We start from the raw sequence: 16,281 nt of genomic DNA, 5'->3' as shown, positions 1-16,281 counted from the left end.
AACATTTTCTCTTTCCTCCTCTCCTTCAATTTTACATTTTCTCCAGCAGGTTCTTATCAGAAATGCATTGAAATTTTTTATTGCAGTGTAATGAAATATAGAGTTGAATGGTTCTGCAGATGTTGATAATCCTAGTAGAATGAACAGCATAAAATAGAGATAGAGATAAATAATAAAACACCCATTAATTCTTCTTATGGAAATGTGTTTTTATTATTACAGGCGAAATGATGACATTTTGTGTGGGATTCTAAGATGTTGGAAATTGCAAAGAGATTAGTTTTGGTTTTATGACTCCTGTAAGTTCATACAAGATTGATCCAAGTGTTCAAATCTTGCAGTGGAAGCAGCAGCGATGAAACCTCTCATCAGGACAAAATAGAGCATAATATCACAATGACAACATCAGTGAAAAGAACAAAAACACAAAACATGTACCGCCAACTGGAATCCAATCGTCTCTGTAGTCACAGAACATCCTCCAGTGGCCCTAGGCCTTATTAATGTAGCCCTCCTTGATAAGGAAATCATATATTTTGCGTGTCTTGTTGACATCAATCTTGATCAGAGCCCGGGCCTGTGCTAGCCTCAAGCCACCCTGCCGCCTGCATTCATTAAGCAGGGCCTGCTTATATTCCAGGTAGGCCCCTGGAACCAGCCGTACTACCTGGCACAGCTACAAGCACAAGACAAATGTGGAGGTTATACAGACATAGTGGCAGTTATGATAGCATATGGTGCACTTCTCTAAACTTTCAGTATGAAAACCCGGAGAAGAAAAAGCAGCTGTACCTCTTTTTCACGCTCATTGAGCTTCTCGGTTCCTGGAAGTCCGGTCAGGTTGAGGGGAGGGGCGCTTCTTCTACCTGTTGCTGTGGAACAGCAATTTGATAAAACAGTCTGAACTGGCCAGCGACACTGGTCCACACCTCAGATAACATAATGGCGGCTTGACAAAATAAACTGTTAATCCCTTTGTTGGATATGACATTGGCACAAATATTTATGCTGCGCAAAACGTGTTAATATACCTGGGGTCTAAGTATCCTATTTGTTTGCTTCAGGTTAAGGGGAAGAAACGAATATAAGGGGAAAACAACAACAGATAAACATGCATGCCAAACCCATTTTCCCAAATATTAATATCTCTGAGAATACATTAATGTAAGAGTGCCTGCCTGAGTACCTTGCTAAGAAAATAGATCAGAGAGCATTGGGAGGGAGCTGCTGAGGGACAGGGAGTCAGGGTGAGGCTACTTACTTGACATGGTGATGGTCGTAACAACAGGAGTGATGCCAGCGTCTCTGTGTTCAAAGGGAAAAATGTTACTGACACTACACATTAAGCAAATGCACGCCACACACATGCTACCAACATAAGCACACCACTTTCAGACTTTGTTTGTTATTCTCACTTAGTGGCATCCTCCTCCTACCTGAGCACGAACCACTGCAAAGACTGAACCAGACAAAAGGCTTTGGATGAAAAATATAATTTACAAGAGTAGCATTGTGTTAAAAAGACAAAATTTATAATTTGGGCATAAATGTTGCACAAGGAGAGGACTACAGTGGAGTTGAGACATAAGAACCAAATCTAGCCTTGTTCATCTTACCAAATCTAGTGTTTATATGAAGTTAGTAGTTGGGATCTCCGGAGAGCAAGGCTACACTAGCCCCTCTATCCCACACACGGTTTAAAACTGGAAGAAAAAAAAAAGTGTGGTCTCACATTGCAGCCTGTTTACTGAGCCACTGCTGGCATGCCCGGCCATCCTGGATGTACTGTAGCACATCACACAACATGGTTCTCTTCCTTTGCTCATCCTCCCGCACTCGCTTCACCCGCTCATAAACCTTGGCACCTGCCAGGGAGGGATACACAGTGCCTGGAGGTTAATGGAGGATGGAAGCCTTCAAATCTCTACATTTAAAAAAACAACAGTTAATCAGTTCTTTAAAGGCATAGTAAACCTTTAATCTCATTTTTTTTGGACCTCCAAGTGTGTTAAGTTTTCCCTAGGGTGGTAAAACAGATTGGCTTGGTGACAAAGTCAACAAAAAGATGATGCTTCTCAATACTGCATAGCCAACACTTGTGGGGTCCAGCGCGTTAGACCAATAAATGAGTCTAGCAGAAACGAGACACGCCAGCATTAGCAGACTAAACTCTCTGGGTGGACTTGTGAGAAGCTGTGGTGTGGTGTTTAATGACACCACTACCAGCTTCAGCCCCCATCACTGTCCTCTTCATCTAAACACATGTTCTGGCCTTTTCCAAATTGTGAGTGACAAACGAGTGCTTACTCTTTAAAGCTGGGGTAGGCAACTTTGGAGAAGTGAGCAATTTCGAAATTGAACCGCCCCAAAAAAATCCTCTCACCCTTTGCAATAACTCCTCCTTCCCTCCCGCAAACCAGGTTCACACGCTTTCCTAAGTTTGGAAGTTATCACTGACAAAACTTGTATTTTCATCAATAATAATCTATGCATGTAAAAATTATATTTTTTAGTTACTCTTAGATTGATGGTTAAAGTAGGTGAAGTATTTATTAAGATGAACACTATTTAGATGAATGCTATTTAGTCTATTCACATCTGCAAGATCCATGGTGACAAAAAAATCTGAGTGAGGCTGTGTACATGACTGACTGACAGGCAGTAGGACCGCCCCGTCACAGAGAACCCCCCTGATTGGTTGAGGGCCATCTCAACCAATCAGGGGAGCTCAGGTGAGATTTTGAGATGCTGAGTAGATACATAGGGTTAAACACAGAGGCTTGATTTTCTCTCAGACCATTTTTTTCTTCCTCAGACTATTTAAATAACTCATAGCTGTAAGAAGGATATGATTTTTTTTTGCCAAATAACACTGAAAGACAGTTGCCTACCTCAGCGTTAAAGCTTGCTACTATCCCCTATTTTAGCCTTGCTAGCTACTTCTAAGCACTAGGTCTACTTAGAAGAGTGATGTCCTGGTTGACAGGTAATCCAGAGGTCCTGATGGGACGATTTAGGGTTAAAAACACCCTGTGTATTCTATCTTTTATACACTAGGCTAATTGTTCTCTGGCACTTCAGCAAAAGTAGCCCAAAGTAGAGCCAGAACTACACGACACTACCAACATTAGATGTCAGCTGTCCTCTCCTCTATCCCCTAATGTGTCTAAAAATGATCAACTTTTAATAGAGTATTTGTTTGCTCCACTATGACTCATGCATTGTAACAGAAACCTGAATGCCAATTTTGCAAAGCTAGCAAGTGCTTTTTTTAAGGGGCCACAACCCACAGAATATACTCAACCCCAAATGCTCTGACAACAAAAACTTTAGCCTCGGGAGCTTTTGCTGAAAAATAAGTTAGGAGTTAAATACCTGTGAAGCCCACGTCTGAAAACACAAATGTCACTCTGCTTGGGTACGTAGCTTCAGTCAGACAACTATAAGTAGGAGCCTTCTGAATGGGCCAGTGATTTGATTCACAGTAAAAACAGTGATGGCAAGGCATGAAAAGTGAGGCTAAACTTACTGCAGAAAGACTTGATCCCAGCCTTTCTGTACTCCTGCAGCCTATGGATTTCTCTCCTCAGGTCAAATTCCACTGAAAGAGATGGACACAGCAGCAGTCAGAGGTGCACCTGAACACACCGTTGCAAAGATAGAGGACACCTGAGCTTTAGATATGTGCTTACTGATGTCAGAACCAAACACACCTCAAGCATTGTTTCGAGCAGATCCTTTCCACTGGGCTTGACAATACATGATGGCACAATGTGCCTGTGTGTTTGTGTAATTTAAACATTTCCATAAAGAAATATATACCTTTGAATGCAAACTGTGTCATTAATCCATTCATCCACCCATTATCCAAACCGCTTATCCTGCTCTCAGGGTTGCGGGGATGCTGGAGCCGATCCCAGCAGTCATTGGGTGACAGGTGGAGAGACACCTTGGACAGGTCGCCAGTCCATCACAGGGCCAACACACACACACACACACACACACACACACACACACACACACACACACACACACACACACACACACACACACACACACACCTAGGGACAATTTAGTATGGCCGATTCACCTGACCTGCATGTGTCTTTGGACTTTGGGAGGAAACGGGAGCACCCGGAAGAAACCCATGCAAACTCCACACAGAGGACAACCGGGACAACCCCCAAGGTTGGACTACCCTGGGGCTTGAACCAAGAACCTTCTTGCTGTGAGGCGACTGCGCTAACCACTGCACAACCGTGCTGCCCTTCGTTTCATTATTACAACACAAACTAACTGCCACAAACAAAAATGATCTATCAGAGCTAAATAGCTCACGTCAACCAATTCATGCTAATGTTGTGTATGTGAGTTAAAACACATTCACATAATAATTTGCACACATTCACACATATTTGGAGCCTGCAGCTAGGATAATTAGTCAACAGGTTCACAGCGTGGTGATTAGTTTACTGTAGAAATAAAAACAGGTTGTAGGCATTCATGTCAAGCTTTCAACCAGCCTGTGAACATAACAGTGTGTACACAGCTTATACTCACACGCGTGACTTTCGATGAATTTGTCATGCTCAATAGGCCCAACTACTCTTGCAAATCGTCTCATGACATCATACAGTTCTTGCACTTCCTTTGGGTAGCATCGCTCGAGTACTGAGACAGAGAGCAAGAGAAAGAGAGTATAGAGAGAGATAGACAGATAAACACATGTAGGGTATTGAGCAGGTGATGGAAAGGAACACAGGGCCTGGGGAAACATGGTAACTGCTGTATTGGTACACTGTATCATATTGATTCATCTTAGCTTAGATAAGAGGCCTTCCAAGGAACACAAAGGAGAAGTTAAAATCTTCTATCGAGCAACCTTATTGCATGTCATACGCACCCTGATGAGGCTGGTAACAGTGTAAAAGCTCCCCCAATGGGCATTTCACCACCAACCCGCCACAACCCCCCTCTTACGTGCTGGACTCAAAAGCATCACCAGTGTTGCTGAGTAACAGAAAAGTGTAAAAGCCAAAAAGGAAAGCTGTCAGGGATGGATGAGAAGAATGGACCTGAGCTTCTGCCAAATTCTCTCATTAGCCTCTTTGTATCCATGCTCTAACTAGCATTTATCATCGCCGTCTGACTGCACCCCCCCCCCATAAAAGTCATGTTTGCACTCTGCAATGCAACAAAGACACTTAATAGTAGGCGAAGAATAAAGTACAGAGCTCAACCTCTGAAGGAGTTGACCAAATCGACATGAATGGCATCTTTTAATGTGTGCAACTTCTTGTGTGACAGGACACCAATTGCACAGCTGAGAGGAAATAAATAATAATAAAAGCAACAGGGGATTCAACGTGCTGTTGGACCAAAACAATGACTTGAATCATTTAATGTGACAGGCCTCAGACTAGTCACAATGGGCTTCAGATAGACAATTGCCCTGCGAGTATAATAACACTGTCGGTCAAACTGCCTCCAGCAATAGCCAAAGCATGACACCGTGAGCTTTCCAGACTGGCATACTCCTTCTATTATTGTGTATGACATAAATGTGAACACACACACACACACACACACACACACACACACACACACACAATTTACATTTGTGTGCGCGTGCGCGCACACACACACACACACACTTATGCACTCTTGACAGTCTCCATGACAACCAGTCTGCAGCTCCAAAGCTACTTTAGGTTCCCTTTTGTCTTGAAACACTACAGAGATAAGGGGAAGGAGGGAGAGAGGGAGGAGGGCTGACTGGAGGCTGGAGGATGGATAAATAAAACATGAGGGGAGTGCTCTTGAAATCCCCAAAACCACAACCAATTTCACAGGGCAACACCTGGAGATAACAAAGGGTTTGTCAGTTAGAGGTAAAAACCTGGCAAATTGGATGACTACATACATATAGTATGCAGTACCTTTGCCGTCTGACCCCCAGTGCATAAATCCAAGGCATGGAAGCGTTACCAGGCTTGGATGAAATCCAACCTGTGAGGTGTGGATCAATAGAACCTCATAAAGGTCCCTCCTGTTAGACTTGAGGTGTTCATTGCATAGGGATCTACTCATAGTGAGGTAATCATTTCATAGCTCATGCTGGCACAGGTGCCCCGTGGACTATTCCCAGTCTCGACTGTAAACACAAGCACTGTCAGACACCAACATTTGAGCTACCCAGGGGGGCCATGGAGGTCAATGGTAGTTATTGCACCAGAGAAACACAAACACACTGCGGCCATAGAAACACAAACAAACACAAAACTAATCTCTGTTAGATATCAGATGCTTCTCCCAGGGGTTATGATTGCAACAGCAGCCAAGCGCAAGCAGCTTTCAGACAAGGACTTACTCTGGAATTTCCTCAGGTTGATTAGTCCATGGTCTCGAATTATCCTGCAAGACAACAGAAACTTTTAATACCAGACTTGTATGTCTAGCCTTGTAACTGAAATTATACAAACTGAAACTTAGCTTGTGTAGATATAATTTCTTTTTGAAATATTAAGTCTGTTCATTAAAGCAATCTAAATGACACTCTGGTCTTCTCCCAAAGTTTGGTGCTCCTATCGGTTTTGTTTGTTCTAGTGTCGTTTCTGGTGACCTTAATAGAATCACCTTTCCAAGGTATAAACCCCTCAGCATGGAGTTTATTTTATTCTTCATCTATCATTTTAGTTGTTAGATTTAATGTGACCAAACAATTCAGCTCGGCTAACAAAACGAATTTAGTAATAAAGGTGTTGAGCAATTCAAAAAGGGTCACAATGGTCTAACTGACTGGCAAATTACTCTGAGAGACTTTTCGTGGCTCTTCCAAAACTGCACTCTACAGCTCACAGGTTAGCACTTGGGGTTGCTAAAAACCCAGTCCAGAAAGTAAAAACCCTAACTGTGCCTTTACTCCATCAATTTAGGGAGCTAGCTGATGTGGGAAACTAGTCTGTGCGATCTGCTGGTTTAGTACATGGGTGAATCAAATACACGGTTAGGACTTCAGCTTTCTGGACTGGGCTTTTACACCGCTTTGATGTACTTTGACTTGGTTGCAAGCTAAGAGAGAAAACAGTAGGAGCACTGGATGGAAAGGGGAGCTGGACAACACACGTGCCTTCCCAGCCAGACATACCATTCCACAGTGCCCTGGGAGCAGGATATAATTAGAGATGATTTACTAATGTATGTATTAATGAAGGAAGTGCAACCAAGACTAACAATTTAGTGGAAAGGGATTATTTTAAAGAGGAAATATGTGATTATTTTAGTTTAAAAAATAAAATAAAATTATCAACAGAATGTGAAGAAATGTTATGTTAAACATGTCTATGTATTGTGTTGCAGCGATATCTACTGAAGTTAGCATGCTAACCAACTAACCCTGGCCCGTACCATCTTGTAATACCACTTTGTACCTCAAGAAGCGATAGTGAGTCAGTGTAGCATCCAGTCTGCCCTCAGTCCAACACGAGAGGATGAGGGAGTAGCGCTTCTCTGAGGGTAAGGGCAGGCACCCCCCCGAACAAATGCTCATATCTCAAAAACTGTAGATCGCACAGCTTAGATTTTTACATCGTTGAGTGCCAGCAAAAATTTTGATGTATACAACTACTACTACTACTATTACTTTTGGCTGCTCCCGTTAGGGGTTGCCACAGTGGGTCATCCGTTTCCATTTCTTCCTGTCCTCTACATCTTCCTCTGTCACACTAGCCACCTGCATGTCCTCTCTCACCACATCCATAAACCTCCTCTTTGGCATTCCTCTTTTCCTCTTCCCTGGCAGCTTCATATTCAGCATCCTTCTGCCAATATACCCAGAATCTCTCCTCCACACATGTCCAAGCCATCTCAATCTTGCCTCTCTTGCTTTGTCTCCAAACCGTCCAACCTGAGCTGTCCCTCTATAATTGGTCCTAATCCTGTCCTTCCTCGTCACTCCCAATGCAAATCTTAGCATCTTCAACTCTGCCACCTCCAGCTCCGCCTCCTGTCTTTTCGTCAGTGCCACTGTCTCCAAACCATATAACATAGCTGGTCTCACAACCATCTTGTAAACATTCCCTTTAACCCTTCTGCCGCAAATCCCTCCTGACACTCTTTTCCACCCACTCCACCCTGCCTGCACTCTCTTCTTCACCTCTCTCCTGCACTCCCTGTTACTTTGTACAGTTGACCTCAAGTATTTAAACTCATACGACTTTGTCCCCTCTACTCCTTGCATCCTCACCATTCCACTGTCCTCCCTGTCATTCATGCACAGGTATTCCATCTTGCTCCTTCTGACTTTCATTCCTCTTCTCTCCAGAGCATACCCCCACCTCTCCAGGCTCTCCTCAACCTGCACCCTACTCTCGCTACAGATCACAATGTCATCCGCAAAGAATTGAGGATGCTACAGCGATGTAAAAATATCGGAAATTTGGAAGACTTAGTGTGTCAGAGTGCACCATATATGGTCATGTAATGTTAGTCTATGGGACGCATACCCTCTGAACACTCATATCTCAAAAAATGATAAACTTTAGGTCCGATAGTTTTTCTTTGCGAGTGGCTCGACAAATCTTCCTATATTTTATGTTTTTTTTTTTTTTGTGTATAATGCATGCAAAATTGTTTGAACAGTGGTGAGTTAGAAACCCTTATGGCAAAAGTGCAGTTCTGTCCCACGCACTCTAAAGGCTTGAATATATTACCAAGTGGACGTGTACATGAACAGCAGAGCCCTGCACAGGCCAAAAACCCCAGCACTAGGCCGTGGTGATCAAGCCCTAGCCCGCCCCAGGCCAACAAAGTCTGCAATTCTCAGCCCAAGCCTGACCAGAGACGGACACCAATATCTATCTCATGCACACTCACTAATGTGCGCTCTCTGATACAAGCAAACACCGATCGCCGGTTCGAATCTCCGTGTTACCTCCGGCTTGGTCAGGCGTCCCTACAGTCACAATTGGCCGTGTCTATGGGTGGGACGCCGTATGTGGGTATGTGTCCTGGTCACCACACTAGCACCTCCTCTGGTCGGTTGGGGCACCTGTTCATGGGGGGAGAGGGAACTGGGGGGAATAGCGTGATCCTCCCAAGTGCTAGTCCCCCTGGCAAAACTCCTCACTGTCAGGTGAAAAGAAGTGGCTGATGACTCCACATGTATCAGAGGAGGCATGTGGTAGTCTGCAGCCCTCCCCAATTCGGCAGAGGGGTTGGAGCAGCAACCAGCACGGCTCGGAAGAGTGGAGTAATTGGCCAGATACAATTGGGGAGAAAAAGGGGGGGAAATAAAAAAATAAAAAAAGCTCTAGTGTGAAAGCACCCTAAATTCCCATAGGAAACCTCTTGAGTGAAGTCCCTTTGGGAGGGACTGTGAATTTCACCCCAACTTTCTGGTAATATGCTGCCCCCTATTTGTTTGGAGTATGAATTCGACAGTTGGCTGATTCTTACACATTGCCCCCTTTAAAGTGACTGACCAACCCATAATGTTTAATATAATTTAAAGTGTTTAATAGAAAAATGCATCCAATTTAATCGGATAAATTAGCTCACTATATGTCATAAATGTCTACAACCAGTTTGAGTACAGCCCGGATTCTGAATAGATATCATACGCTGGCGTGAGTTCACAGCAACTGTGTTTTAAAGACAACTGACCAACTCGGTGCTTTACTCTCAAGTGCAAGCATAATTTTATGAAGGGGCGGACATGTTTCTCCCCAGTCAAACTATCAATGTGTTGGACAAGAGCTCATGTAGATGGTATAGGACATTTTAAAAAGCTCAGTGTCAGTAATAACAGCTGTAAAGTTTAACTTTAAACAGTCTGAGCTTCTCAAATATGCTTTTTCTAATAGTGCTATTGGTTTTTTCCCCTGTTAGTGATGATACTTCTGGAATTATTTAATTTCTAGAAAGAGGAAGACACATTCTAGAGGCATAGATAGATGTTCAAAAATACAACTTAAATGTTATTCAGCAAGTCTTGTTTTGAGCGATCAAAAACAGCATTGTCTTATATTGCCATCTATTGATAGACTGGGGTCATTACATCATCCATCATAAGAAAATAAGTGAAAAAAACGTACTTCTTCCTGCGTTGTCTCTCTTTTAATCTTGAATGATATATGTCGACAACTGCAACCTTGAGTGCTAAAGAGGAAAGACATGACAAAATGCAGGGGGTTAGTAAAGGAGCTGCCTACAACTAATTACCAATATTCCCAATTATCCAAAGGAATTTAATCAAGTGCAACTTGACACACGAATATATAACAAAGTCCAGTTGCACTTGATTCAATTCCTTTGGATAACTATGACCTGGAGGAATGAGAACATTCACAAATATTCCCATTTAAAAACAAACAAACAAACAAACAAACAATAAGATTATACCCACCATGTAGGATATCTGAATCATCATCCACAAAGTCAATGTCTTTCAAATCCCACTCAGCATAGTTGTCAAACTCCTACATAGGCCAACAAAAAAGCGTTTAAATAGTCTTAGAATAAGAGCGATTATCTGAAACAGTGGAGTTTTTACTGCCGTCCACCATGATGAACACCCCAAGTCAAGTTTTCAAAGGGTTAAGGACTGAATCACTCATTTCAAAGACAACAGCAAGGGTAAGGCAAGGTATGTGTCAACATTTTAAGACCACATGAAATAAAATGTATTTTATTCCATTTTACCCCTTTATCTGCACCAAGTTCTCAATTTTCCGTCATTATTTTTTGCCAAAAGCAGGTTTATGGATGTGGTGAGGGAGGACATGCAGGTGGCTGGTGTGACAGAGGAAGATGCAGAGGACAGGAAGACATGGAAACGGACGATCTGCTGTGGTGACCCCTAACAGGAGTAGCCGAAAGTAGTAGTAGTGGATTTTTTTTGCCAAAAGATTCACACAAAAAAGTTTTCATGTTTTCTCTTGCTTAAAGACAGTAAATTCATAGTTGCATCTTTTTACAGCTGTGGGTGGGCATCAAGAAAAATGTCCAGTAGTAATGCGATTTCAATTCTCTTTAGAATCCCAATCACATCCACCATCCGTCCCTTCTTAAATCCTAGCCCAACTGCTTGTTTCTTCCGGAGATTTTTCACATCTTGGAAGCCCTTAACACTCTAAATTATGTTTCATGTGGTCTTTAAATGAGACAATATAGAGCCATCTAGTGGCTATCTATGTCTTAGCTTTAAAGCAAATAACATGACATCACCAAATTACTTCAGAATAAAGCAGGCAATTCATCATCGCATTACTTTGGCACTGGAATAACATTCAAAAAGTACTCTCGTAGTAGACGTATGACTTAATCCGAAATCTAGATCTCCCCTCACCTCCATAAAGTCTGCTCTGGCAGGCATGTATCCAGCCATATCCCGAGACAGCACCGAGTCAAATGTGGGCCTAGGAGGATCATCTGTAGCTGTGACCAGAGAAAGTATGTACACATTTAAATGTTAATATGTCCTCTGTACTGTGAAGAAACAAACTCAAGAAAACCCACAAAATTTCAGGTATACAGGAAATGTCAGAATGGACATGAGGTACACTGTAAGAGGATATTTAAAGATTTTTAATACATCTCTCAGTATCACCTACTTCCTTTGAGGCACACTTGATTTTACAAGACCTAATACTATATTTAGAAATGTCAAATTTGTTCTAATGATTGCTTAGCTTTCTGTGTTTGAAATCTGTCTTTGGTAACTGAGGATGGTTTGTCAGGCAAATAAACACTTACAGATGTAGAACCGAGGCAGATTGGCACAAACTACTGGCTGACATATTGATCAGCCATCATGATGGGCTAGTAATTTTTAGGTAAAAGGGATATTTTTCTTTATTATCTTTCAGAGATGATGCATGGTCAACCAGCTAAACAAGATACTCTAGTTAGCAATAGTCTGCAACATGCTAACTTGAAAGCTTAGTCTAAAATACAGCAATTATGATAAATACTAAGAGTTGGAGACAAATCTCCGTAACAATTAAATGCCTCAGTTTGACGGCTCTTGAAATTCTACAAAGGTATTAAGTCCTTTAGAGAATACAATCACTTCATATTCTTTTCGTCAAATTCACAATTTATGAAACAACAGTTTTCAACAAACACAATTAAAGCTAGTGGTTTACATGTATACTGACATTTGAAGGGAATCGCACTGTCTGCAGAACGAGACTCCTCCATTTGTCGGAGGCTGAGCAAGGTAGAGGAGAACAGAGGATTATTGATGAAGTTCTTCATGTAGTGGCTCTCACACTCCTCCTTGCTCTTGGTGCGCATCTGGTAAGCCACATCTTGCCTAAGAAAGAGTAAGAAATGTAATTATAAATACAATTGTCATTATAACAGTTTCAATGTGCAAACTGTTTTACAATTGCCAGTTCCTATTAAAAAAATATTAGATGGCATCACAGGTTAAAATGGGATTTGTGAGGTGGGGGTGCCTTGTTTCAAGGGGGTTGGCTATGTGCATGGATGCTGAATATTATGTTTTATAAATTGTATACAGACCTATAACATAATAAATAATATATAAAGCCTTTAATTGCATTTTTTTTAAATTCTGAATAAATACAAGAATTAAAGATTTTCAACAAAATGTAAAATTTCATTTGTATCATTCATATCCTGATGTACAAGGGCTCAAGCTCCATCTGATGATGTTTGGAAACCTAGGTGGTGAAGCTCCTGGCTGGCCCTGACCCAATTTAATCCATGGATGATATATATAAATTTGTATTTCATTCTGTATTTCACCTGAATAATAGCTTGACATTGGCCTATCACTAGAGGATGTCCTGGTGACACATTTGAAAGACTAGCCTCAGTCTGTAACAGTCTGTAAAGAGCAGACTAACCAGTTTCCAAAACCACAGTCCATAACTGCTTCCAACAGGGCCATCTCTTCTTGTGCTGTCCATCCAGGGTCCAGTACAGGGAAGTCTGATGTCTGCATGATAGAAGCAGATTGGTAAATGCGCTGAAAGTATGTCCCCGAGTGTATATGTGTGTATTAATTTGGAGAACAACAAGAGACATGCCAATGCCTTTTTTGTTTACTCACCATGATTTCATATTTGTGATCACTCTGATGTTTCTTATATTCAAATCCTCTGGTGAAACACTAAAGAAAATGTTTTGAATACTTTACAGTAAGAACAAGTGGTTGGTTAATCAACAGAGACTGCTATGATACTTGTACAACGGCCTCCACTTACCTGAAGACATAGCAGGAATGGTGAGGGTCCACACTCGGCACATTTGATGTAGGGCTCAGTAAGATATGATGAGCAGCCCCTGCATGGTGGCTTATCAAAAGGATCATCTGAAACAAGAAGCATTTGTATGCTTAAAACACAGATAAAGCACTGGGGTTTTACATATAGATGTATAGATGTTCAAGATGAACATCTAGTTATGCCTGAGAAAATAAAATCAACTTTTCCATAATGTTAAAATGCAAACGACTCATTTCGCTTAATTCATTAACCCCCCCCCAACTATTTTTAACAAAAGCTTTAAAGCTTTTCCCGAGTGCTGCACGGCGGCTGCCCACTGTTCCTAGCTACACAAGCCGGGATGGTTAAATGCAGAGCATAATTTCCACATGGGGATTAATAAAGTATATCAAAACCAAAAGCCCCTCCTAAATGCGGAAAATGCTGCGTAATTTAGCCAAAGGCAACATCCTAATTCAGTATAGCAAATGTAAGCAGACTGTGCCGAGCTAACAATCACTGTGACCACTCCAGCAGTGATAATAAAAGCTGTGATTGTCAATACGTTATCGGTGTGCCTCAGCCTGATGGATATGAACACATTTTTATTCAATAAAGCACACACGGATGCGTGACACATCAGATATCTAAAACAATATCACCACAGCCTCCTTGTTAAGGCCGACAAATTATTGTCGTTCACTGTTAACACAGCCATGGACTGGTGTTTCGTTAAAATCGCCAGGCAACGTTCACACAAACAACACATTAGCTAACTCGCATAGCTTCATTTACGCCTGGAGCGTAGCTAGCCACAAGCAACCTAGCAGAGGATCAGCCTGTATGTTCATTTTCATCTTGATTTGGTTATTGACACGACTTACTTCCAAAAGATGCCAGTCGATCCATAGAATAGTGTTAAGGTTAGAGGAATAAATCTCAAACCTGAATCAATCGTTTGGTTTCAATCTATTATTCAAACTTGAATTATAAGCCTGCGCACGCAGGCAAAGCTAGTCAAACCAGGATAAATCGATGACTGGCGATTCAACCAAAGTGTTATGAATTCAATTCAATTCAATTCAAACTTTATTGCAGACTCAGGGTCCATAGCAGACAAAGACAAATAGGTAAAAGACAATCCCTAGACAATACACAGAGTAAACACAATAAAATTACATAAATGGAACAAGTCAGTGTGTTAAAAGAAGGCAGCTATACCAGTGGTCCCACTGCCGGGATTGGTAGCGTGCGGCACCGAATCTTACATTAGTTAAACTGTTGATGATTACATTATCAGAGTCATTAAGCCGGCAAATAAATTTATACATAAGATTTCTTAGAAGAGCTTGAAAGGTACTGACTCCTGCAGCCACAAACATTTCACTTGCACTACACCATCTAGGTCTTTTTAGCAGTATTCTCATAGCATCATTATAAGCTACTCGAAGCCTCTGTAAACTTGCTTTTCTGTAGTTTGACCACAGGCGTGCAGTATAGAGTGTTGTACAGTATGCTCTGAACAGAGACATCTTCACACTAACTGAACACATACCAAACTTGTGTGGCAGAGTGTTTGCTTGTGCATACATCATGCGGCATTGCCTATAAATATCATCATTATCTGTCATTTGTTCAATGATATAGTGCCCAAAATATTTCACCTTATTACATACCACAAGATTATTATCAGACTATTTAAAATCAGGAAATTTTAGATGATTGACCCATTTGGTTCTGCAGATCATGATAACACTCTTACTAGCATTGTATTTGATGTCATGCTTCACACCATACATAGAACATATATCAAGGAGCTGCTGGAGACCAGCGCTACAGGGACTAAGAATGACAAGGTCATCTGCAAACATAATATGGTTCACCAAGGTATTGCCAGTCATGCACCCAGTGTTACAGGCTTTCAGCTGCTTGGACAAATCATCAATATATAAATTGTAGAGAGCCGGAGACATAATTCACCCTTGTCTGACACCACTGATAACCCCAAATGGGGCTGAAACACTATTACCCCATTTCACTTGCATAGTCTGGTGGGCATACCAATAAGCCAGAATTCTCACAATGTATTTAGGGACCCCTCTTTGACTCAATTTAACAAACAACTTTCTATGATTAACACGATCGAAAGCTTTAGAAGCATCAATAAAACACATAAGAACCGACGAGTTTTGGCCTCTGTATTTGTTTACAATTTCCTTTAAGGCATATATACTATAACGTGCATGGATAAGAAGACACGCTGGCCGCTGGCTCGCGGGTCTGACCCTTTAGTCGAGCGGTTAGCGATGTCTCCTGCGGTGCGGGCGCTACCGGTTCGCTTCCCGGCCGCGGCAGTTCCTGTGGTTGCGTTGTCCCCCGAAGTCGCTACAATACATAAGTCAGTGCCATGTCTAGCTTTAAAACCAAATTGGTTATCTGTGGAGTTGATAAATTCATGCACTCTATCCAGCAGTATTCTTTCTAGGACTTTTGACAGTATGCTGGCTAGAGCTATAGGTCTGTAGTTATCTAGGCTGCATACTTTACCAGCTTTGTCCTTAATGACTGGCACTAACAGTAGACAACATGAAGGCCCTTTGGTTTAAATCTGGCATTTCGCTAACTGAACATAAACCTTTATGTTCACACATTGGTTGCCAACGTATCTTTGTTAGAGGATCTATCTAAAAAAACAGTAATTCAGTAAAAAAAAAAATTTTTTTTTGAGTTGTGCTTTACAGGTCCGGCTCCGCAGTAGTTTAATATTTTTGCTATGCCTAAAATCTTGAAGATGCAAACAAATGTGCCTATTGACCCTTGCTGCTGATGTTGTAGATGGTAAACAAATGAATGCAGGGAACAGGATTTACAACTGCCCGTCATATCTTAAAAACAAGCATGGTACATAGGCAATCATTTTAAGAATAGTGTAACGGAGTGACTGCGGTCAGGGAGGGGAGCTGCTGCGGATATTAATTGGAATAAAGGGCTGCCCCTATGCAAGGTGAGGACTGGGAGGATGGACTAGAAAGTGTTGAAAGTGAGA

General features: G+C 41.7%; 1 protein-coding gene across 1 annotated transcript; it reads right to left on the bottom strand.

The window, feature by feature from the left end:
- Window positions 1-196: 196 nt before the first annotated feature.
- On the bottom strand, window positions 197-14,220 carry tada2a (transcriptional adaptor 2A). The gene is made up of 15 exons (XM_056283651.1): window positions 14,120-14,220; window positions 13,236-13,342; window positions 13,082-13,141; window positions 12,876-12,967; window positions 12,159-12,316; window positions 11,348-11,436; window positions 10,406-10,478; window positions 10,095-10,158; window positions 6,371-6,414; window positions 4,561-4,671; window positions 3,530-3,601; window positions 1,733-1,865; window positions 1,262-1,305; window positions 793-872; window positions 197-676 (listed from the first exon to the last, which is right to left on the bottom strand). The coding sequence occupies exons 1-15, from the start codon at window positions 14,142-14,144 to the stop codon at window positions 491-493; spliced, it is 1,338 nt and encodes a 445-aa protein (XP_056139626.1). The 5' UTR covers window positions 14,145-14,220; the 3' UTR covers window positions 197-490.
- Between the last annotated feature and the right edge of the window lie 2,061 nt (window positions 14,221-16,281).

Source organism: Lampris incognitus, chromosome 7, assembly GCF_029633865.1.
Source record: "Lampris incognitus isolate fLamInc1 chromosome 7, fLamInc1.hap2, whole genome shotgun sequence".
Lineage (NCBI taxonomy): Eukaryota > Metazoa > Chordata > Actinopteri > Lampriformes > Lampridae > Lampris > Lampris incognitus.
This window is presented reverse-complemented; position numbering and strand designations above follow the sequence as displayed.